Source organism: Hemitrygon akajei, chromosome 11 (genome assembly GCF_048418815.1).
Source record: "Hemitrygon akajei chromosome 11, sHemAka1.3, whole genome shotgun sequence".
Classification (NCBI taxonomy): Eukaryota; Metazoa; Chordata; class Chondrichthyes; order Myliobatiformes; family Dasyatidae; genus Hemitrygon; species Hemitrygon akajei.
In genome coordinates this window covers 77,216,294-77,241,203 of record NC_133134.1, presented here as the reverse complement: position 1 = coordinate 77,241,203, position 24,910 = coordinate 77,216,294, and the positions used below count along the sequence as shown (strand labels likewise).

Sequence of the window (24,910 nt, the reverse complement as noted above, 5' to 3'; positions counted from 1 at the left end):
TGACTACATAGTTTTGGTTACACAGCAAACAATGCAACTTTTATACTCCAATACCTTCAGTATGGTTTAGCTACTAAAGCCAATGGAACCATTTCTGTTGACAGGAGAAGGGGCAAGGTGGGCTACTGGTGCCTTGAAACTGGTCACTTTTGACAGAGGGGGCTCGTCAGCCATGGTTGAAGCTCATCTAGGAGAAAGAAAACTAACTTCAAACCTCCGCTGCCTTGCAGCTATGCCCACTCATGGGGAAGGCTTCGGGAGTAAATCTCGAGCGAAAAATCAAACTGGAGTCACTATGGCAGTCCTACATTGAGATCAATGCTGTTTGGCAATTCCTGCAAAACCACTGGTGTCAAATTGTATCGATCTCAGCCATTCCTTTGGATTCATCAGCTGTGTGGAGAGGGGCAGCCTGCTGCGTGGGCAACAGCTTGCTCTCCATATCGTATTGCCCTGGCTTGTGTATCACGTAGGCAGATAGGACGCAACACTTATGGTTAACCAGGGCCTCAACCAACCCAAAAAGCACCATACTGTCTATTGGTGTTTGGCACTTTCAAGGAACTATGGACTCTCTGAGGTCTCTCTGTTCATCAACATACAGTAGCACCCCACCATTCACTGTACTTGGCTGACTACTATCAGACTTCCCGATGTGCATCACCTCATATTTGTCAGCAATAAATTCCATCTGCAAACACTCCACTCAACTTTCTACCTGGTCCATTTTCTGTTGTTACCTTGGACAATGTTCCTCGGTGATCCACAACACCCACAACCTTTGTGTCATTTACAAACTTACCAATGCTACTTCCTATGTTCACACTTGAGTCATTAATATATATCACACACCACACGGTTCTGACACCAATATCTGTAGTTACAGGAAAACAGACAAACTTCTTTCCATACCACCCTTTGCCTCCTATCATCAAACCAAGTTTGGATCAAATTTGCCAGCTTGCCATGGATCCCAGATATATATATAAACCACCTGAACCAGCCTACCATGTGCGATTTTGCAAAATGCCATGTTCTTTTATTACAAATTCAGTGTTCCAATATATACAATCCAGTGACGAACACAATTACTGCACAACCACTAGACATACCACATTAAACTAAAATGTTTCCATCTCTGTGAATGATGGCACTAATCCCCCGCGGAGCCCAACGGTCCCAGAACACCTCTATGGTCGCTGTGGACAGCACGTGTTCCCACTCAATGGTTACCCAGGCACAGGCATACCCCTAAACATTGCCAGACGGTCTGCCTGGCCAGATCCCTCCGCCACCAATCTCCAGGACCCACCAGCCCCAGTAGTGAGTGTGTGATGGGACAGTGTGGAGGGAGTTTCACTCTGTGTCTGACCCCGGGAGTGTGTGATGGGACGGTGTGGAGGGAGCTTCACTCTGTGTCTGACCCCGGGAGTGTGTGATGGGACAGTGTGGAGGGAGTTTCACTCTGTGTCTGACCCCGGGAGTGTGTGATGGGACAGTGTGGAGAGAGCCTCACTCTGTAACTGACCCTGGGAATGTGTGATGGGACGGTGTGGAGAGATCTTCAATCTGTGTCTGACTCCGGGAGTGCGTGATGGGCAACACACACAAAATGCTGGAGGAACTCAGCCAGTCAGGCAGCATCTAGGAAAAGAATACAGTCGACCGTCAACTGTGCACTTTTCCTAGATGCTGCCTGGCCTGTTGAGTTTCTCCAGCATTTTGTGTGTGTCGCTCAGATTTCCAGCATCTCCAGATTTTCTCTTGTTTGTGAGTGTGTGACAGGACTGTGTGGAGGGAGCTTCACTCATCTCTGATTCCAGGAATATGTGATGGGCACAGTGTAGAGAGAGTTTCATTCTGTGCCTGACTGCAGGAGTGTGTTTTTAGAGGGAATTTCAGTCCACAGCTGAGCATTATCTGAGTGTGTTGTCCTGGGAGTAATTGTGCTGACTCTCCTGTTGCAGTGATGAACCCTTGGTGCAAGGACCGGATCCCAGTGGACTCTAACTTTGGCCAACTCTATGATAAAGTTAATGGCTCAGTGGAGAAGCTAAACCAGGACTTCACTGCTGAAATGGCTGTCAATGTACGTATTGTTTGCATCTGAAATGTGTGGGTGGACAACTCCCATCACCAGTCATGCAGTCATCACATAAGGGTTGCCAAGGAGCCCAACATTTATTGTCCACCCTTGGAACAATGGTGTCATGGTCACAGAGATAAGCACAATAACAGGCCATTCAGCCCACATTGTCCATGCTGACCATTTCACTCACCTATACTAACCCCATTTACCTCATGTTGGGTCCTTGGCCATCTGTGCCTTGGTGATTCTACTGCTTGTCCAGGCGTAGCTTACTTTCATTTTTAAGATCATAAGACATAGGACCAGAATTAGGTCATTTGACCCATTGAGTATGCTCCACCATTCCATCATGACTGATTTATAAACCCTCTCAACCCTAATCTCTTGCCTTCTCCCTGCAACATTTAAAACCCTGACTAATCAATCTTCATTTTAAATACACCCAATAAATCGGCTTCCACAGTTGTCCATGGCAATAAGTTGCACAGATTCACCACTTTTTGGCTAAGGCAATTCCTCTTCATCTCTGTTCTAAAGGGACATCCTTGTATTCTGAGGTTGTGTCCTTTAACCCTAGACTCCCCCACTATAGGAAGCATCCTCTGCACGTCCACTCAGTATAGGCCTTTCAATATTCGATAGGTTCCAATGACATCCTCCCTCATTCTTCTAAACTCCAGTGAGTACAGGACAAGAGTCATCAAATGCCCCTCGTATTTTAATTCCTGGGGATCACTCTCGTAAACCTCCTTTGCACTCTTGTCAATGCCAACTCATCCTTTCTTAGAAATGGGGCTGAAAACTTCTCACAATATTCTAAGTGTGGTCTTACTATAAAACTTCAGCTTTATATTCTAGTTCTTTTGAAATGAATGCTACCATTGCATTTGTTTTCTCTATCACTGGCTCAACCTGCAAGTTAACCTTTAGGGCAGGGGTTCCCAACCTTTTTTATGCCACGGACCAATGCCATTAAGCAAGGGGTCCATGGATTCCAGTTTGGGAACAGCTGCTTTAGGAAATTCTCTATATCAGGTGTTCCCAATCTTTTTTTATGCCACGGATCCTTACCATTAACTGAGGGGTCTGTAGACTCCAGGATAGGAACCCCTGCTCTACAAGGTCTCCCAAGTCTCTTTGCACCTCTGATTTCTGAATTTGTTCCCAGTTTAAAAAATACTCCACACCTTTACACCTTCTACCAAAGTGCATGACTATACACTTCCCTCCACTGTATTCCATCTGCCACTCCTTCGCCCAATCTCCTAATCTGTCTAAGTTCTTCTGCAGATTCCCTGCTTCCTCAACACTACCTGCTCCTCCACCTATCTTTGTATTGTCTGCAAGCTTGGCCACAAAGTCATTCAATTCCATCATCCAGGTCATTGACATATAATGTGAAAAGAAACAGTTCCAACACCAACCCTTGTGAAACACCACTAGTCACTAGCAGCTATCTTTCCTGTAATACATGGATCTTAACTTGTTTAGCACCCTTGTGTGGCACCTTGTCAGAGGCCTTCTGAAAATCCAGGTAAAGAGCATCTACCTTTGTCTACCTTGCCTGTTACTTCCTCAAAGAATTCCAACAAACTTGTCAGAAAACATTTCTCCTGAAGGAAACCTTGTCTACTTTTGCCTATTTATCACGTGCTGAGACTGAGTCAGGAAGGGAAAAAGGGTCAAGGAGCCAGTCCAGAGTACCTCTATGGCTCTCCCCCTCAACAACCTTTGGATACTGTTGGGGGGGGGGGGGGAATTGACCTAACAGAGGAAAGTCACAGTGGTTAGGTCTCTGGCACCGAGTCTACCTCTGACTCAGATGGGAAGGGGGAAGAAGTGGATAGGGGATTTGTTAGTTAGGGGAACGCACAGGAGATTCAGTGGGCAAGAATGAGATTCTCAAGTGGTATCTTGCCTCCCAGGTGACAGGTGTTCTGGATCAAGTCCTCAGCATTCTTAAGTGGGTGGGTGAACAGCCAGAAGTCATGGTTCATGTTCCTATCAGTAATATGGGCAGGATGAGGTTCTGCATAGGGAGTTTATGGAGTTAGGTGCTAAATAAAGGTCAGGACCTCCAGGGTTGTGATCTCAGGATTGTTACCTCTGCCACGTGCTAGTGAGTTCAGACCTAGGAAGATTAAACAGTGTGATATGTGGCTAAGGAGTTGGTGTAGGAGGGAGAGCAAAAGATGCTTGGATCATTGGGCTCTCTACCAAGCAAGGTGGGACTGATTTAGAAGGTACAATTTACCCCTGAACTGGAGGGTGCAGTAATATTCTAGTAGTAAGGTTTGTTAATGCTGCTCAGTGGGGTTTAAACTAGACACAAAGTACACTGCAGATGCTGTGGTCAAATCAACACATACAAGAGCTGGATGAACTCAGCAGGTCGGGTTTAAACTGGAGTTGCAGGGGGATGGGAACCAGAGCACCAGAACAGTTCGTGGAGCGGTTGTAGAGGCAGATGTTGGTAAGACCTCAGACAAAGTTGGGAATCAAACGGTTGAGCATGGTGCGGCTAGTGTCCTGAACTGCCTGTATTTCAATGCAGAAAGCTCAGGAAAGGTGGATAATAGAGCTGAAGATGAGGTAGCTGGTTTACAGACAGAGGCAGTGTGTAGTGAGGAGAGGCTGTTGATAGGGCAAACAGGATGAGTTGCAAAGTAAAAGGTGATCAAAATTAAAACCAGGTGAATACAGGACTAAGGTGTTATATTTGAATGTGTGCAGTATACAGAATAAGATAGAGGAACTTGAAACACAGTTGCAGATTGGTAGGTATGATGTTGTAGGCATCACTGAATCGCGGCTGAAAGAAGATTATAGCTGGGAGCTTAATGTCCAAGGATACACATTGTATTGAAAGGACAGGCAGGAAGACAGAGGGAACAGCGATGCTCTGTTGGTAAAAAATGAAACCAAATCATTAGAAAGAGGTGACATATGGTCGGAAGATGTTGAATCATTGTGGTTAGAGCTAAGGAATTACAAGGGTGAAAAGACCCTGATGGGAGTTGTATACAGATCCCCAAACAGTAGTAAGGATGTAGTATACAAATTATAATGGGAGATAGAAAATGCATGATAGTCATGAGGGACTTCAATATGTAGGTAGATTGGAAAAATCAGGTTGGTGCTGGATTCTAGAGTGCCTATGAGATGGCTTTTTAGTGCAGCTCATGGTTGAGCCCACCAATGGATCAGCTACTCTGGATTGGGTGTTGTGCAATGAACCAGAATTGATTAGAGAGCTTAAGGTAAAAGAACCTTTAGGGGATTCACCCTGAAATTTGAGAATTAGAAACTGAAGCCAGATGTATCAGTATTACAGTGGAGTGAAAGGAATTAGAGAGGCATGACAGAGGAGCTGGCCAGAATTGATTGGAAAAGGACACCGGCAGGGATGATAGCAGAACAGCAATGGCTGGAATTTCTGAAAGCAATTTGGAAGGCACAGGATATGTACATCCCAAAGAGGAAGAAGTATTCTAAAGGAAAGATGACACAACTGTAGCTAACAAGAGAAGTCAAAGCCAACATAAAAGCCAAATACCATATAATAGAGCAAGAATTAGTGGGAAGTTAGAAAATTAAGAAGTTTTAAAAAACCAACAGAAGGCAACTAAAAAAAGGTAAAGACAGAATATGAAAGTAAGCTAGCTAATAATATTAAACAGGATACCAAACATTTCTTCAGATACATAAAGTATAAAAGAGAGGCAAGAGTAAATATCAGACCACAGGAAAATGATGTTGACAAGGTAGTAATGGGGGAGAACGAAATGGTGATGAACTGAATAAGTATTTTGTGTCAGTCTTCACTGTGGAAGACACTATCAGTATGGTGGAAGTTCCAGGTATTAGAGTGATGAAGTTTGTGAAGTTACCATATTATTAAGGATGAGGTGTCAGGGTACTTGGAGGCACATGTTAAAATAGGCTGTAGTCAGCATGGTTTCCTCAAGGGAATATCTTGCCTGACAAATCTGTTGGAATTCTTTGAAGAAATAGTAAGCACGATAGAGAAAGGACAATTGATTGATGATGTTCACTTGGATTTTCAGAAAGCCTTTGACAAGGTGTCACACATGAGGCTGCTTAACAAGCTATGAGACCATGGTACTACAGGGAAGTTTCTAGCATGAATAAAGCAGTAGCTGATTGCCAGGAGGCAAAGAGTGGGAATAAAGGGAGTATTTTCTGGTTGGCTGCCAGTGACTAGTGGTGTTCACAGGGGACCGATTTTTCTTTTACATTATATACCAATGATTTGGATGATGGACTTGTTGGTTTTGTTGCAAAGCTTGAAGGTGATTGGAAGATAGATGGAAGGGCAGGTAGTTTTGAGGAAGTAGAGAGGCTCCAGAAAGACTTAGACAGATTAGGAGAATGGACAAAGAAATGGCAGGTGGAATACAGTGTTGGGATGTGTATGGTCATGCACTTTGGTAGAAGAAATGAAAGAATTGACTATTTTCTAAATGGAGAGAAAATACAAGAACTGAGGTGCAAAGGGACTTGGGAGTCATTCTGGAGGATTCTGTAAAGGTTATTTTGAAGGTTAAGTGTGTGGTGAGGAAGGCAAATGCAATGTTAACATTCCTTTCAAGAGGACTAGAATATAAAAGCAAGGATGTGATGTTGAGACTTTACAGAGCACTGGTGAGGCCTCACTTGGAGCACTGTGAGCAGGGTTTGGCCCCTTATCTCAGAAAGGATGTGCTGAAACTGGAGAGGGTTGAAAGAAGGTTCACAAAAATGATTCCAGGATTGAATGCCTTGTCATATAAAGAGCGTTTGATGGCTCTGGGCCTGTATTCACTAGAATTCAGAAGAACAAGGGGTGATCTCAATGAAACTTATCGAATGGTGAAAGGCCTTGACAGAGTGGATGTAGAAAGGATGTTTCCTATGGTAGTGGAGTCTAAGACCAGAGGACTCAGATTAGAGGGGCATCCTTTTAGAACAAATCCGAGGAGGAATTTCTTTAGCCAAAGGGAGGTGAGTCTGTTGAATTCTTTGTCACAAGCAGCTGTGGAGACTTAGTCTTTATGTATATTTAAGCCAGAGGATGATAAATTCTTAATTGGTCAGGGCATGAAGGGATGAGGGGAGAAGGCAAGAGATTGGGGCTGGCAGGAAAATTGGATCAGCCATGATGAATGGCAGAGCAGACCCAATGGGCCAAATGGCCTAATTCTGCTCCTGTATCTTATGGCCTTATGTGCCTCCAAGTACCCAGAAACCTCATTCTTAATAATGGACTCCAGCATCTTCCCAACCACTGAGGTCAGGCTAACTGGCCTATAGTTTCCTGTGTTTTACCTCCCTCCCTTCTTAAAGAGTGGAGTGACATTTGTATTTTTCCTTTAGAACCATTCCAGAATCTAGTGATCCTTGAAATGATCATTACTAATGCCTCTACAATCTCTTCAGCTACCTCTTTCAGAACCCTGGGTTGTAGTCCATCTGGTTCAGGTGACTTATCTACCTTCAGACCTTTCAGTTTCCCAAGCACCCTCTCCTTAGTAACAGCACCCACACTCACTTTGCCCCCCTGACAATCTCGAATGTCTGGCATACTGCTGCTGTCTTCCACAGTGATGACGGATGCAAAATACTTACTGAAATTGTCCCCCATTAATTCCTCTCTGGTGCCATTTTCCAACAGTCCAATGTCCACTCTCGCCTTTCTTTTACTGTTGATTTATCTGAAAAAAAACCCTTGGTCTTCTCTTTGATATTATTGACTTGCTTATCTTCTTAGTTCTTTTCTCTCCTCATGGCTTTTCTAGTTGCCTTCTGGTGTTTTGTTAAAAAGCTTCCCAATCCCCTAACTTCCCAGTAAATTTTGTACCATTATATACCCTTTCTTTTCCTTTAATGCTGCTTTTAGTTGCATCATTCTCCTGTTAAATACTTCTTTGGGATGGATCTATCCTGCGTTTAAGGTAAAGGAATCCTTTGGAGGTAGTGATCATGATCTGATAGAATTCTCCATGCAGTTTGAGAGGATGAAGGCAAAATCAGATGCATCAGCATTATAGTGAAATAAAGGGAGCTACAGGGTATGAGGTCATTTATTTCTTTATTCCATTATAAAGTACTTCTAACTACATCATTTGTATGAACACTACACTATAAATAATTTATTATTATTATTGTGGAAAAAAATGGCCATTCACATCCCATCATCCACAGTCTCAATGGAATCCCATCCCTATCTATTCACTCCCACTGTCCGCACTCCCAATAGGCCCCACCCTTTCTCATTCACTCTCATCAGCTACACTCCCAATGAGACACCACTCTCTCCCACTACCCACACTCCTGATTGATCCCACCTCTTCCAATTCACTCCCAAAGTCCACACACCCAATGGACCCTACCCCTGCCCATTCACTCCTACAGAATTTAGTCCCAATGGGAGCACCACTTCCCATTCACCCCTACTGAACTCAGTCCCAATGAAACCACCCCTTCCCATTCACTCCAACTGAACTCAGTCCCAATGGACCCCACTCCTTCACATTCACTCCAACTGAACTCAGTCCCAATGGACCCCACCCCTTCACATTCAATCCAACTGAACTCAGTCCCAATGGACCCCACTCCTTCACATTCACTCCAACTGAACTCGGTCCCAATGGACCCCACTCCTTCCCATTCGCTCCTACTGAACTCAGTCCCAATGGAACTTAGTCCACTTCTCAGCTAAACCAATGAAAAAAAGCAAAACAGAAAATGAAACAGAATCTATGGTTCAGATTCAGGACTTTCCATCAGAACTTTATTGACCTCCTCCACCATGTTAGCTATGCAGGCAATGGATAAATTGGCCTCCTTCCTGTTTGTCTTTCTTCCCAGCATGCCTCTTGATGATTTATGGACACCTTGCATAGATCTCCTGACATAAGATTGTACTCTGTTCATCTCCTCTCCACCATTTAGAAAACAGAGCAGGAGTCTGTAATTGGAGCCAATCTAACCAGGGCTGAAATTACTCAGACTGTGCATGAAGAGCTATTGAAGAAGAGAACCCTCTTGGAGAAATTCATTTCTGTGATCAAGCTATTGATATCGTTCTATTTTTTCATCCTCTTTATCTCGTAAGTGTACTGTTGTGGCCTCGTTTCTACAACAAAATTGTTTAAAGCCCATGAGGTCAGACGGAGAGGAACTGTCCTCAGCCCAGGGCGAGGAGGAGTGGGGTGGCCCAGTGCAGGAGGTAGAATCCACTGCCTCATCTCTCCAGAGATCTGAGTTCAATATTGATCTATTGATCTCCAGCACTGTGTGTGTGTGTGTGTGTGTGTGTGTGTGTGTGTGTGTGTGTGTGTGTGTGTGTGTGTGTGTGTGTGTGTGTGTGTGTGTGTGTCTGTCTTCCTGCGTCTGTGTGTGAGTGTGTGTGTGTGTCTGTCTTCCTGCGTCTGTGTGTGTGTGTGTGTGTGTATCTTCTTGAGAGCCTTGCACGTGTCTTGTGTGTGTCTGTGTATCTGTATGCATGTAGATGTGAGTTTGAGTGTGTATGTAAGTGTGAGTTTGACTGTATGTATGCATGTGTGTGTGAGTGTGCAGGCATGTGTGTGTCTGCATTTGAAAGTGTATGTATGTCTATATGTGAATTTGAGTGTGTATGCATGTGTGTATTTTATTTGTGTGTATGCATGTATCAATTATAACCGACATTTCAATGACAAACTCTGCCATCTTCTTCAGGGATGGTGCCCAATTAAGTCTAGTCCAGTGGTATTTATACCCCCATAGGCCATCCCTCCTGATGGTTAGTCCTCATCCAATCAGGTTTCCACTCTCCCACCTTGCTTACAATTGAATTCTAGTTCTTACATAGAGCAAGACATACTTCTTTGTTAAAATTCTTTTCCTCTAGTTGTATTTCAATGGCTTCCTTTACCAAGCAGTCCCAAAGCCATTGGCGTGGCCCAGTAGTTTTGTGCCGGCGAAGTCTATCCTATAACCATTGCGAATACAGTATTGGACTACTACCAATTTTGATTGTTAACAAGATTAAGGTTACACAGTAGTCTGTTTGAAATGACCCCTCCTGTCAAACAACCGTTCACTATGGTTAAACACAATGATTTTATACACCATTTACAAGGAAGTAATTTAGCTGATATATGAATTTTCCAAGCAACCCATCCGTACTATTCCCTTTCTATATTTCCCTGTGCTGACAGCATCCATACATCATCAATCTACAGAACGTGACACTCAGGGGCTTGGGATGTATTATATTTTTGATAATATAATGTCAGTTTTTAAGATGTTATTGTAGAAACACCTATACTGCAGGCTTTGGACAGTAGATGGGTGAACACCAGGAGAGGTATGGGGATTAAGAAGCCAATGCAGGGTTCCCCTGTGTCCATTCCTATCAGTAACAAGTATACCTTTTGGATACTTCTGTGGGGGGGGGGGGGGGTGAACCTATTAGATCATGACAGCAGCAGCTTAGCACTGTGGCCGGCTCCGAGACTCGAAGGAAATGAAAGTTAGGTAGTGCAGTTGTTATAGGGGACTCAGTAGTTAGGGGGACAGAAAGGAGAAAGGCAAAATCGAAATAGTAGGTATGATATAACAGGAATGAGTGCACCAGGTGTTTGAAGTTTTAGAAAAGATGGAGGAGAAGGTAGAAGAGGGGAGGGAGTTGCACTGCTGATCAGGGACAATATGACAGCAGCTCTCGGGGAGACATAATGGGGGGGGGGGGGCAGACACCAAGTCCGTTTGGGTGGAACTCAGGAGTAGGAAGGGTGCAATCACACTGGTGGGGTTGTCCTACAGACCCTCTAATTCCACCAGGACATTGAGGAACAGATGTGTAATCAGATTAAGGGAATGTGAAAAAATAATAGAGTTTATGTCATGGGGATTTCAACTTCCCTAATATAAACTGGGTCCTCCTTAGACTAAGGGGTGTAGATGGGGCAGAATGGGTTAAGTGCATCCAGGAAGATTTCTTAAATCAACATGTGAACTTTTCAATGAGAGGAGGGGCCATACTGGGCCTGGTGTTGGGTACTGAGCCTGGCCAGCTGACTGACCTTTCACCGGGTGAACAGTTAGGGAACAGAGATCACAGCTCCTTAACTTTCAGGACAGCTGTAGATAAGGATAGGTATGGTCTTGTGGGAGAGTTTTAACTTGGAGTAAGGCAAATAACAAGGGCATTAGGCAGGAATTAAGAAGCGTTAATTGGAAACAACTTTTTTTCTGGCAAGTCCACACCAGACATGTGGAAGGTGTTTAAAGATCAACTGCACAGAGTACAGGAAAGGTATGTTCCTGTTAGAAGGAAGGATGGGGATGGAAAGAGAAGAGAACTTTGGGTGTCCAGAGAGGTGCTGAATTTAGTCCAGAAGGAAAAGGAAAAGTGTGTAAAGCTTCAGAAGTCAGGATCAAACGGGGCACATGAGGAGTATAAAGAAACCAGAAGAGAATGAAAGAACGGAATGAGGAAAACCAGGAGGGGCCATGAAAAGTCCTTGGTGAGCAGGATTAAGGTGAATCCCAAGGCATTTATATATACATCGAGAGCAAGAGTGCAACTAGGGAGAGGGTGGGACCACTCAGGAATGGGTGTTTAATGTACCAGGTTTTTGAAGTTTTAGAAAATATAGAGGAGAAAGTAAAAGAGGGGAGGGGGAGTTGGATAAAGGGGGGATTATTTGCTTAGGTGTATGAGGTACATAATGAGTACTTTGCTTCAGTATTTGCCAAGGAAAAGGAAATGGGGGACCAGGAAATCAGTGTTGACTGTATAAATACATTAGGACATTAAGAGGTCATGGAGAAGGAGGTGTTAGATCTCATAAGGTGTATGAAGGTGGAGAAGTCCCTAGGGCCTGACTGGATTTACCTCAGGTTGTTGAAGGAGGCAAAAGAAGAGATTGTTGGGCCCTTGACCAGTATCTTCATGTCCTCTCTAGCCACAGCAATGTCCTGGAGGACTGGCGAATGGCTAAGGTTGTACTGCAGATGCTGTGGTCAAATCAAGATGTACAAAAAAGCTGGATGAACTCAGCAGGTTGGGCATCCGTTGAAAGGAGCAGTCAGCGTTTCGGGTCGAGACCCTTCGTCAGGACTAAAGAAGGGGGGCAGGGGCCCTATAAAGAAGGTGGGGGGAGGGTGGAAAACCAATCAGAGGAAAGATCAAGGGGTGGGGGAGGGGAAGCAGGGAGGGGATAGGCTGGAGAGGTGAAGAAAGAATATAAGGGGAAAGCACTATGGGTAGTAGAAGAAGGCAGAGTCGTGAGAGATGATAGGCAGCTAGAAGAGGAGACAGAGTGAAAGTGGGATGGGGAAGGGAGAGGGAGGGAATTACTGGAAATTGGAGAATTCGATGTTCATACCAAGGGGCTGGAGACTACCCAGACAGTATATGAGATGTTGTTCCTCCAACCGAAGTTTGGCCTCATCATGGCAGTAGAGGAGGCCATGTATGGACATATCCAAATGGGAATGTAAAGGAGAGTTGAAGTGGGTGGCAACCGGGAGATCCTGTCTATTGTGACGGACGGAGCGGAGGTGCTCGGCGAAGCGGTCCCCCAATCTGCGTCGGGTCTCGCCGATGTAGAGGAGGCCGCACCGGGAGCACCGGATGCAATAGATGACCCTAACAGACTCACAAGTGAAGTGTTGCCTCACCTGGAAGGACTGTTTGGGACCCTGAATGGTGGTAAGAGAGGAGGTGTAGGGACAGGTGTAGCACTTACGCTTGCAGGGATAAGTACCAGGTGGGAGATCCGTGGGGAGGGATGTGTGGACCAGGCAGTTGCGGAGGGAACGATCCCTGTGAAAAGCAGAGGGGGTAGAGAAGGAAAGACATCCTTAGTGGTGGGGTCCTGTTGAAGGTAGCGGAAGTTGCGGAGCATAATATGCTGGATCCGGAGGCTGGTAGGAGGACAAGGGGAACCCTGTCCCTGTTGTGGTGACGGGATGATGGGGTGAGGTCTGAAGTGCGGGAAATGGAGGAGATGTGGGTGAGGGCATCATTGATGACGGCAGAAAGGAAACCATGATTCTTAAAGAAAGAGGATATTTGGGATGTCCTGGAACGGAAAGCCTCATCCTTGGAGCAGATGTGGTGGAGACGGAGGAACTGGGAATAGGGAATAGAATTGTTGCATTTGGCAGGGTGGGAAGAGGTATAATCAAGGTAGTTATGGGAGTCAGTGGGTTTATGGAAGATGTCAGTGGACAGTCTATCTCCAGAGATGGAGACCGAGAGATAAAGAAAGGGGAGAGATGTCCCAAGAGTGTCCGAGATGGACCAAGTGAATTTGAGGGCTGGATGAAAGTTAGAGGCAAAGTCGATGAAATTGACGAGCTCAGCATGTGTGCAGGAAGCAGCACCAATGTAGTCATCAATGTATCGAAGGAAAAGTTGGGGAGCAGTACCAGTATAGAAGGAGCATAGACTGTTCCACATAACCCACGAAGAGGCAGGCATAGCTGGGGCCCATGTGAGTGCCCATTGCTACACCCTTGGTCTGAAGAAAGTGGGAAGAGCCGACGGAGAAGTTATTAAGTGTGAGTACCAGTTCCGCCAACCTGAGGAGTGTGGTGGTGTTGGGGAACTGGTGAGGTCTATTGTTCAGAAAGTAGCAGAGGGCTTTACGGCCTTCTTGATGGGGAATTGAAGTGTATAAGGATTGGACATCCATGTTGAAAATGAAGCGGTCGGGACCGGGGAGCTGGAAGTTATTGAAGAGGTGGAGGGCATGGGATGTATCCCGGATGTAGGTAGGGAGGGACTGAACTATGGGTGACAAATTTGAGTCGAGGAAGGCAGATACAAGTTTGGTGGGACAGGAGCAGGCCGAAACTATAGGCTTACCTATAGTAGAACTATAGTAAAACTAGAGGCCCAAGGTTGTACCACTACCTAAGAAGGGAACAAGGGAAGATCCTGGGAACTATACACTAGTGAGTTGTAGTGAAATTGCTGGAGAAAATTCTTAGAGATGGGATATGAACATTTGGAAACCCATGGCTTATTTAGGGAGAGCTATCATGGCTTTGTGCGAGGCAGGGCATGCCTTGCCAACTAGATAGAGTTTTTTTGATAATGTGACGAGAGAGATTTGACATTTGACAAAGTCCCTCATGGGAGCTAACCTAGAAGATTAAGATGCATGTGGTCCGCGGCAAATTGGCTGTTTGGATTTAGAACTAGCTTGTGCATAAGACAACAGAGGGGTGGGTTAAAGGGACCTGTTAGAGCTGAAGGTCTATAATTAGTGGAGTTCCACAGGGATCTGAGCTGTTTGTGATGTTTATAAGTGACCTGGATGAATATGTACTTGGGTGGGTGATGCACCATCAATAACTCACTCTGAGACGTAAGAAGCGAGATATCGGCTTTTATTGACTGGAAGAATGAACAACACTACATCCTGGAGAATGAGGCCGGGCATCAGGCCTCAATCGCCTTTATACAGGGGTCTGTGGGAGGAGCCACAGGAGCAGTCAGCAGGGGGTCTGTGGGAGGAGCCACAGGAGCAGTCAGCAGGGGTCTGTGGGAGGAGTCAGCAGGGGGTCTGTGGGAGGAGCCACAGGAGCAGTCAGCAGGGGTCTGTGGGAGGAGCCACAGGAGCAGTCAGCGGGGGTCTGTGGGAGGAGCCACAGGAGCAGTCAGCGGGGGTCTGTGGGAGGAGTCAGCAGGGGTCTGTGGGAGGAGTCAGCAGGGGTCTGTGGGAGGAGTCAGCAGGGGTCTGTGGGAGGAGTCAGCAGGGGGTCTGTGGGAGGAGCCACAGGAGCAGTCAGCAGGGGTCTGTGGGAGGAGCCAGAGGGGGTCTGTGGGAGGAGCCACAGGAGCAGTCAGCAGGGGTCTGTGGGAGGAGTCAGCAGGGGTCTGTGGGAGGAGTCAGCAGGGGGTCTGTGGGAGGAGCCACAGGAGCAGTCAGCAGGGGTCTGTGGGAGGAGCCAGAGGGGGTCTGTGGGAGGAGCCACAGGAGCAGTCAGCAGGGGGTCTGTGGGAGGAGTCAGCAGGGGTCTGTGGGAGGAGCCACAGGAGCAGTCAGCAGGGGGTCTGTGGGAGGAGTCAGCAGGGGTCTGTGGGAGGAGCCACAGGAGCAGTCAGCAGGGGGTCTGTGGGAGGAGTCAGCAGGGTCTGTGGGAGGAGTCAGCAGGGGTCTGTGGGAGGAGTCAGCAGGGGTCTGTGGGAGGAGCCACAGGAGCAGTCAGCAGGGGGTCTGTGGGAGGAGTCAGCAGGGGTCTGTGGGAGGAGCCAGAGGAGCAGTCAGCAGGGTCTGTGGGAGGAGTCAGCAGGGGTCTGTGGGAGCAGCCAGAGGAGCAGTCAGCAGGGTCTGTGGGAGGAGTCAGCAGGGGTCTGTGGGAGGAGTCAGCAGGGGTTTGTGGGAGGAGCCACAGGAGCAGTCAGCGGGGGTCTGTGGGAGGAGCCACAGGAGCAGTCAGCAGGGGGTCTGTGGGAGGAGCCACAGGAGCAGTCAGCGGGGGTCTGTGGGAGGAGCCACAGGAGCAGTCAGCAGGGGTCTGTGGGAGGAGTCACAGGAGCAGTCAGCGGGGGTCTGTGGGAGGAGCCACAGGAGCAGTCAGCAGGGGTCTGTGGGAGGAGTCAGCAGGGGTCTGTGGGAGGAGTCACAGGAGCAGTCAGCGGGGGTCTGTGGGAGGAGCCACAGGAGCAGTCAGCAGGGGTCTGTGGGAGGAGTCACAGGAGCAGTCAGCAGGGGTCTGTGGGAGGAGCCACAGGAGCAGTCAGCAGGGGTCTGTGGGAGGAGTCAGCAGGGGTCTGTGGGAGGAGCCACAGGAGCAGTCCAGACAGGGGTCTGTGGGAGGAGTCAGCAGGGGGTCTGTGGGAGGAGTCAGCAGGGGGTCTGTGGGAGGAGCCACAGGAGCAGTCAGCAGGGGTCTGTGGGAGGAGCCACAGGAGCAGTCAGCAGGGGGTCTGTGGGAGGAGCCACAGGAGCAGTCAGCAGGGGTCTGTGGGAGGAGCCACAGGACCAGTCAGCAGGGGTCTGTGGGAGGAGCCACAGTCAGCAGGGGTCAGTGGGAGGAGCCACAGGAGCAGTCAGCAGGGGGTCTGTGGGAGGAGCCACAGGAGCAGTCAGCGGGGGGTCTGTGGGAGGAGCCACAGGAGCAGTCAGCGGGGGTCTGTGGGAGGAGTCACAGGAGCAGTCAGCGGGGGTCTGTGGGAGGAGTCAGCAGGGGTCTGTGGGAGGAGCCACAGGAGCAGTCAGCAGGGGTCTGTGGGAGGAGCCACAGGAGCAGTCAGACAGGGGTCTGTGGGAGGAGCCACAGGAGCAGTCAGCAGGGGTCTGTGGGAGGAGCCACAGTCAGCAGGGGTCTGTGGGAGGAGCCACAGGAGCAGTCAGCAGGGGTCTGTGGGAGGAGCCACAGTCAGCAGGGGTCTGTGGGAGGAGCCACAGGAGCAGTCAGCAGGGGTCTGTGGGAGAAGCCACAGTCAGCAGGGGTCTGTGGGAGGAGCCACAGGAGCAGTCAGCAGGGGTCTGTGGGAGGAGCCACAGTCAGCAGGGGTCTGTGGGAGGAGCCACAGGAGCAGTCAGCAGGGGGTCTATGGGAGGAGCCACAGGAGCAGTCAGACAGGGGTCTGTGGGAGGAGCCACAGGAGCAGTCAGCAGGGGTCTGTGGGAGGAGCCACAGGAGCAGTCAGCAGGGGTCTGTGGGAGGAGCCACAGGAGCAGTCAGCAGGGGGTCTGTGGGAGGAGTCAGCAGGGGGTCTGTGGGAGGAGCCACAGTCAGCAGGGGTCTGTGGGAGGAGCCACAGGAGCAGTCAGCAGGGGGTCTGTGGGAGGAGCCACAGGAGCAGTCAGCAGGGGTCTGTGGGAGGAGCCACAGTCAGCAGGGGTCTGTGGGAGGAGCCACAGGAGCAGTCAGCAGGGGTCTGTGGGAGGAGCCACAGGAGCAGTCAGCAGGGTCTGTGGGAGGAGCCACAGGAGCAGTCAGCAGGGGTCTGTGGGAGGAGCCACAGGAGCAGTCAGCAGGGGTCTGTGGGAGGAGCCACAGGAGCAGTCAGCAGGGGTCTGTGGGAGGAGCCACAGGAGCAGTCAGCAGGGGGTCTGTGGGAGGAGCCACAGGAGCTGTCAGCAGGGGTCTGTGGGAGGAGTCACAGGAGCAGTCAGCAGGGGTCAGTGGGAGGAGCCACAGGAGCTGTCAGCAGGGGTCTGTGGGAGGAGCCACAGGAGCAGTCAGCAGGGGGTCTGTGGGAGGAGCCACAGGAGAAGTCAGCAGGGGTCTGTGGGAGGAGTCACAGGAGCAGTCAGCAGGGGTCTGTGGGAGGAGCCACAGGAGCAGTCAGCAGGGTCTGTGGGAGGAGTCAGCAGGGTTTGTGGGAGGAGTCAGCAGGGGTCTGTGGGAGGAGCCACAGGAGCAGTCAGCAGGGGTCTGTGGGAGGAGTCACAGGAGCAGTCAGCAGGGGTCTGTGGGAGGAGTCAGCAGGGGTCTGTGGGAGGAGCCACAGGAGCTGTCAGCAGGGTTTGTGGGAGGAGTCAGCAGGGGTCTGTGGGAGGGGCCACAGGAGCAGTCAGCAGGGGCGTTTGTGGGAGGAGCCACAGGAGCAGTCAGCAGGGGGTCTGTGGGAGGAGCCACAGGAGAAGTCAGCAGGGGGTCTGTGGGAGGAGTCAGCAGGGGTCTGTGGGAGGAGCCACAGGAGCAGTCAGCAGGGTTTGTGGGAGGAGTCAGCAGGGGTCTGTGGGAGGAGCCACAGGAGCTGTCAGCAGGGGTCTGTGGGAGGAGCCACAGGAGCAGTCAGCAGGGGGGTTTGTGGGAGGAGCCACAGGAGCAGTCAGCAGGGGGTCTGTGGGAGGAGCCACAGGAGAAGTCAGCAGGGGGTCTGTGGGAGGAGTCAGCAGGGGTCTGTGGGAGGAGCCACAGGAGCAGTCAGCAGGGTTTGTGGGAGGAGTCAGCAGGGGTCTGTGGGAGGAGCCACAGGAGCAGTCAGCAGGGGTCTGTGGGAGGAGTCACAGGAGCAGTCAGCAGGGGTCTGTGGGAGGAGTCAGCAGGGGTCTGTGGGAGGAGCCACAGGAGCAATCAGCAGGGGTCTGTGGGAGGAGTCAGCAGGGGTCTGTGGGAGGAGCCACAGGAGCAGTCAGCAGGGGTCTGTGGGAGGAGTCACAGGAGCAGTCAGCAGGGGGTCTGTGGGAGGAGTCACAGGAGCAGTCAGCAGGGGTCTGTGGGAGCAGTCAGCAGGGGTCTGTGGGCGGAGCCACAGGAGCAGTCAGCAGGGGGTCTGTGGGAGGAGCCACAGGAGCAGTCAGCAGGGGTCTGTGGGAGGAGCCACAGGAGCAGTCAGCAGGGGTCTGTGGGAGGAGCCACAGGAGCAGTCAGCGGGGGGTCAGTGGGAGGAGCCACAGGAGCAGTCAGCAGGGGTCTGTGGGAGGAGTCAGCAGGGGTCTGTGGGAGGAGCCACAGGAGCAGTCAGCAGGGTCTGTGGGAGGAGTCAGCAGGGGTCTGTGGGAGCAGTCAGCAGGGGGTCTGTGGGAGGAGTCACAGGAGCAGTCAGCAGGGGGTCTGTGGGAGGAGTCACAGGAGCAGTCAGCAGGGGGTCTGTGGGAGGAGTCAGCAGGGGTCTGTGGGAGCAGTCAGCAGGGGGTCTGTGGGAGGAGTCACAGGAGCAGTCAGCAGGGGGTCTGTGGGAGGAGTCAGCAGGGGGTCTGTGGGAGGAGTCAGCAGGGGTCTGTGGGAGGAGCCACAGGAGCAGTCAGCAGGGGTCTGTGGGAGGAGCCACAGGAGCAGTCAGCAGGGGGTCTGTGGGAGGAGCCACAGGAGCAGTCAGCAGGGGTCTGTGGGAGGAGCCACAGGAGCAGTCAGCAGGGGTCTGTGGGCGGAGCCACAGGAGCAGTCAGCAGGGGGTCTGTGGGAGGAGTCAGCAGGGGTCTGTGGGAGGAGCCACAGGAGCAGTCAGCAGGGGGTCTGTGGGAGGAGTCAGCAGGGGTCTGTGGGAGGAGCCACAGGAGCAGTCAGCAGGGGTCTGTGGGAGGAGCCACAGGAGCAGTCAGCAGGGGTCTGTGGGAGGAGTCAGCAGGGGTCTGTGGGAGGAGCCACAGGAGCAGTCCAGACAGGTATAGGTAGTTCACCACAGTGGGTTAGTAAATTTGTGGATAAAACCAAGATTGGTGGAGTTGAGGATAGTGTAGAAGTCTGGCAGAGAATACAGCACAATATGGATCAGTTGCAGATATGGGCTGAGAAAAGTCAGTTGGAGTTTAACCCAGATAAATGTGAGGTGTTGCACCTTGGTAGGGCAAATGCAAGGAGACAGTACATTGTTAAGAGCAAGATCCTTAACAGTGTTGCTGAGCAGAAAGATCTTGGGATCCAAGTTCATAGCTCCTTGAAAGTGGCTATACAGGTTGATAAGGTGGTTAAGAAGGTTTTTATTAGTTAAGACATTGAATTCAAAGGTCAGGAGGTTATGTTGCAACTTTATAAAGTTCTGGTTAGGCCACGTCTGAAGTATTGTGTACAGTTCTAGTCATCCCACTATAGGAAGGGTGTTGAGACTTTAGAGAGGGCGCAGAAGAAGTTTACCAGGATGCTGCCTGGTTTAGGGAGCATGTGCTGGCATGAGAGGCTGGATAAACTTGGATTGTTTTATCTGGAGCGTCGAAGGCTGAGGGGAGACCTTTTAGAGGTTTACAAGATTATGAGAGGTATGGGTAGACAGGGTGCATCTGTTTCCCACGGTTGAAATGTTTGATACCCGAGGGAATGCATTGAAGGTGAAAGGGGGGTAGGTTCAAGGGGGATGTGAGGGGTAAGTTTTTTACTCAGTGGTGGCTGCCACTACCTGGTGTGGTGATGGAGGTGAATTAAAGGCTTTTAAGAGATGTTTGGATAGGCACATGAATGTATGGAAGATGGAGGAATATGGACATTGTGTAGGTAGGATGGATTAGAGTTTGGGTGTTTTTGATTTGCGTTTTAGCTGGCTCGGCACAATATTGTGGGCTGAGTGGTCTGTGCCTGTGCTGTACTGTTCCATAGTCCATGTTCTTGTTCTATGTTTTATGTGACTGTCATATACATGCTGCGTGTGCATTGTGCTGTGTATGACTGTTGGTTTCGTGTTTTGTGCATTGGCCCTGGAGGAATGCTGTTTTGTTTGGCTGTGTATTCAAGGATATTCATACTTGGTTGATGACAACTAAATGTAAGCTTGAACTTGAACTTGTTTCTCTGACTGGATATAATCAGAATCATTCTCTGTGCCCAGAGCCTTTCTGTACATCTATAACTTCAACAAGGACATCCGTTATGACAATATTTACATCAGTACGTACTTTCGACAGATCGATGCCAGGCGCAGGGTCATGGTAAGCATGCTGGAGTGAAGTTTCTGCAAGGTCAAAATCAAAGTCGGGTTTGTTGTTATCTGCCCGAGTACAGGTGTGATGAAAATCGTACTTGCAAAAGCATCACCGGCGCATAGCATCGAAAAGCGGCATTTACAAGAAAAGCAGAAATCAAACATACAACAGTATAGCACTCAGACAGTCCCTTCGGCCCACAATTTTGTATTGAACTGATTCAATTAGTAATCAAATGGCTAACTAAACTAAACAAAATATAGAACAAAATTGATACACAACTATACATGAATCAGACACAATTTGTACCAGAAAGAAGGCAACTAGAACAAAAATAAAGTCCATTGTGGTGCAAAGCAGCGGTCACAGTGTTTCTGTACCGAGGTGGTGATCGGGGTTGTACCTGTTGATTCAAGAACCGAATGGTTGAAGGGTGGTTGCTGTTCCTGAACCTGGTGGTGTGGGACTTCAGGCTTCTGTACCTCCTGCCCGATGGGAGCTGTGAGAAGATAGCATGGGCTGAATGTTGGGGGTCTTTGATGATCTTTTTGAGGTAGCGCCTTCTGTAGATACGACTGATAGTAGGGAGGGATGTGTCCGGAAAGTATTGCTATTGTTGTAGTTGTACGACACATGGTTTAGATTGCAAATCATAAACACAAGAGTGGACCATTTAAACCAGCAATGAAAACAATACATTCTGGGAATACTTGGCAGGTCTGATCTTCGACACAAAATTGAAAACACTACTTCTCTTCCCACAGAAGCTGGTCCACCCGCTGTGTACCTCTAGCACCTGCACTATACACTACACTCAACTTCTTAACAACCCTAAAGTACCCTGCTGGGACACAGTCCCAAGGACAAATAGAGATGGAGAATAGGTACTGTATAAGGATAGTGAAGGCCTTTTGGTCCATTGCTTCCGTACTTGAATCCAGAGCACCAATCCCACCAGCCATATTTCCCTCTACTCCAACATATTCTCTCACACCTGCTCAGCAACACCCATTTTTTTTTAACCACTAACCTGATTTGAGGGCAATTTGTAGTGTGCAATTATTGTTGGTATGTGGGAGGACACCAAAGCACCTGGGGAAACCCATGGTTTCACAGGGAGAACGTGTGAACTCTGCACGTGTGTGTGTGTGTACCTCAAGAAGGCAAAATCCATCATCGATGGCCCCTACCATGCAAACCATGCTGTCTTCTCACTGCTGCCATTAGCACGAAGGTAGAGAAGCCTTTGCACCCACACCACACCATCAAGTTTAGGTCCAGGTATTATTTTTATTCTCTTTTGTATTTCCACAGTTTGTTGTCCTTTGCACATTGATTGTTTGTCCGTCCTGTTGGACACAGTCTTTCATTGATTCTATTGTGTTTCTTGGCTTTACTGTGTATGCCGGCAAGAAAACAAATCTTGGGGTTGTATATTGTGACATATACAGTGCCTATAAAAGGTATTCAAATTCGCCCCCCCATCCCTAGACATTTTCGCGTTTTATTGTTTTACATCGAGTCACAGTGGATTTAATTTGGCTTTTTTTTAACACTGATCAACAAAAGACTCTTTCATGTCAAAGCGAAAACAGATCTCTACAAAGTGATCTAAATTAATTACAAATATAAACCACAAAATAATTGATTGCATAAGTATTGACCCCCTTCAAGTCAGTATTTAGTAGACGCACCTTTGACAGCAATTACAGCCTTGAGTCTGTGTGGATCGGTCTCTATCAGCTTTGCACATCTGGACACTGCAATTTTTCCCCATTCTTCTTTACAAAACTGCTCAGACTCTGTCAGATTGCATTGGGATTGTGTGTGGTCAAGTCCTTTTTAAGTCCAGCCACAATCTCTCAATTGGATTGAGGTCTGGACTCTGCCTTGAACACTCCAGGACATTCACTTTATTGTTTTTAAGCCATTCCAGTGTAGCTTTGGCTTTATGCTTGGGGTCACTGTCTTGCTGGAAAACAAACCTTCTCCCAGGTCGCAGTTCTCTTGCAGACTGCATCAGGTTTTGCTCCAGGATTTCCTTGTATTTTGCTTCATTCATTTTACCCTCTACCTTCACAAGCCTTCCAGGGTCTGCTGCAGTGAAGCATCCCCACAGCATGATGCAGCCACCACCCTGTTTCACGGTAGGGATGGTGTGTTTTTGATGATGTGCAGTGTTTGGCTTACAACAAACATAGCATTTAGTTTGATGGCCAAAAAGCTCAGTTTTGGTTTCATCAGATCCTCGAACCTTCTTCCAGCTGACTTCAGAGTCTCCCACACACCTTCTGGCAAACTCCAGCTGAGATTTCATGAGTTTTTTTTCAACAGTGGCTTTCTCTTTGCCACTCTCCCATGAAGCTGCAACTGGTGAAGCACCTGGGCAACAGTTGTTGAATGCGCAGTCTCTCCCATCTCAGTCATCGAAGCTTGTAACTCCTCCAGAGTTGTCATAGGTTTCTTGGTGGCCTTCCTCACTAGTCCCCTTCTTGCACAGTCACTCAGTTTTTGAGGACGGCCTGCTGTAGGCAGATTTACAGCTGTGCCATGTTCTTTCCACTTCTTGATGATTGACTGAACTGTATTCCAAGAGATACTGGAAATTTTGTTGTATCCATCTCCTGACCTCTGCTTTTCAATAACCTTTTCGCGGAGTTGCTTGGAGTGTTCTGTTGTTTTCACGGTGTAGTTTTTGCCAGGATACTGACTCACCCAGCAGTTGCACCTTCCAGATACAGTATATTTTTACTACTTGTCTGAACACGGTGATCTCCATTTAACTAATTATGTGACTTCTAAACCGTTTAGTTGCACCAGTGATGATTTGGTGTGTCATATTAAAGGGTGGAGGGTTAATACTTATGCAATCAATTATTTTGTGTTTTATATTTCTAATTAATTTAGATCACTTTGTAAAGATCTGATTTCACTTTGACATGAACGAGTCTTTTTCTGTTGATCAGTGTCAAAAAGCTAAATTAAATCCACTGTGATTCAATGCTGTAAGACAATAAAATATGAAAAATTCCAAGGGGGGTTGAATGCTTTTTATAGACACTGTACGTACTTTGATAATAAACTTACTTTGAATTTTGACTTTGATATGAAGGGTCATAGCTGTTCCTAAACCTGGTGGTGTTGGTCCTGAGGCTTCTGTGTATCCTGCCTGTAGGCAGCAGCAAGAAGAGAGCATGGCTTGGATGCTGGGGGTATTCGATTATTGACATTGCTTTCCTGTGATAGCACTCTGGTGGGGAGGGTTTTACCTGTGATGGACTGGGTCACCTTCACTACTTTTTGCATGATCTTCCTTTCAAGGGCAGTGATGTCAAAGTTTTAGATGTCATGCCAAATCTTCTCAAACTTCTAAGGAAGTAGAGGCGCTGCTGTGCTTTCTTCATTATTGTACTTGTGTGCTGCACCCACGACAGATCCTCTGAAATGATAACAATGAGGAATTTAAAGTTGCTGACTCTATCCACCTCCAATATCCTGTTGAGGGTTGGCTCATGGGACCTTTGGTTTCCTCATCCTGGAGTCAATCATCAGTTCCTTGGTCTTACTGACATTGAATGAGAGGTTGTTGTTCAGCCAATGTTCAATCTCCGTCCTATGTGCTGATTGATCAATTGTCATTGATTCAGCCAATAACAGTGGTGTTGTCAGCAAACTTCCATTTGGTAGTGGAGCTGTGCTTAGCCTCACAGTCAAAAAATATGAAGTGTGTGGAGCCTCAGCACATGGCTTTGTGGTGTATGTGTGCTGGTGGAGATTGTGGAGTAGATGTTGTCAATCCAACTGACTGAGGAGCTGCTGATACCTAGGACTTGTAGCTTATTGATTAGTTTTGAGGAGGTGACAGAGCTGAGCTGAGCTGAAGTCGATGACGAGCATCCTGATGTATGCATCTATGCTATCCAGATGTTGCAGAGTTGAGCGAAGAATCAGTGAATTGGCATCTGCTGCAGACTTGTGCTGTTAGGCAAACTGAAGCTGATCCAAGTCACTTCCATTGCAGGAATCATCACCAACCTCTCAAAGTGCTTCATCACGGTGGATGTAAGTGCTGCTGGATGATAAGGCTTGCTGGTTCAGGAGCCTTATGGTTATAGACTAACAATTAATCACTCTAAGCCTATAACCATAAGGCTCCTGAACTGTTGTGGGTAACGTCACTCACCTCAGTACTGAACTGATTCCTCAAACTATGGACTCACTTTCAAGGACTCACTATTAATTATTTACCATTTATTTATCACTATTATTATTGTATCTTTTGTTTTTGGCACATTTGGTCTTGTTTGTTTCTGTGTGTGCTAAGGAAATGGCGCTGGCACCACCGAATGGGTGTGGGGCGCTTGGGTCGGCCTGCAGGCCCAGGCAGCGGGTGCGGCGCTGACCTCGGATGCGGGCAGGAGGGTATGGAGACCTCGCGGCAGGGCAGGCCCAGACTAGAAAGCCAGTTCGTCTGTCAGCAGTCGGTACCCGGTGGGGAAGGGAG

General features: G+C 48.4%; 1 protein-coding gene across 1 annotated transcript in view; it reads left to right on the top strand.

Moving 5' to 3' along the window:
- The window catches only part of dcst1 (DC-STAMP domain containing 1), a 109,266-nt gene that overhangs the window by 25,339 nt on the left and 59,017 nt on the right, over window positions 1-24,910 (top strand). The window contains exons 8-10 of the mRNA XM_073059915.1: window positions 1,968-2,089; window positions 9,044-9,201; window positions 20,313-20,412. Coding sequence (XP_072916016.1) covers window positions 1,968-2,089; window positions 9,044-9,201; window positions 20,313-20,412 — 380 coding nt within the window. The remainder of the gene's footprint in view (window positions 1-1,967; window positions 2,090-9,043; window positions 9,202-20,312; window positions 20,413-24,910) is intronic.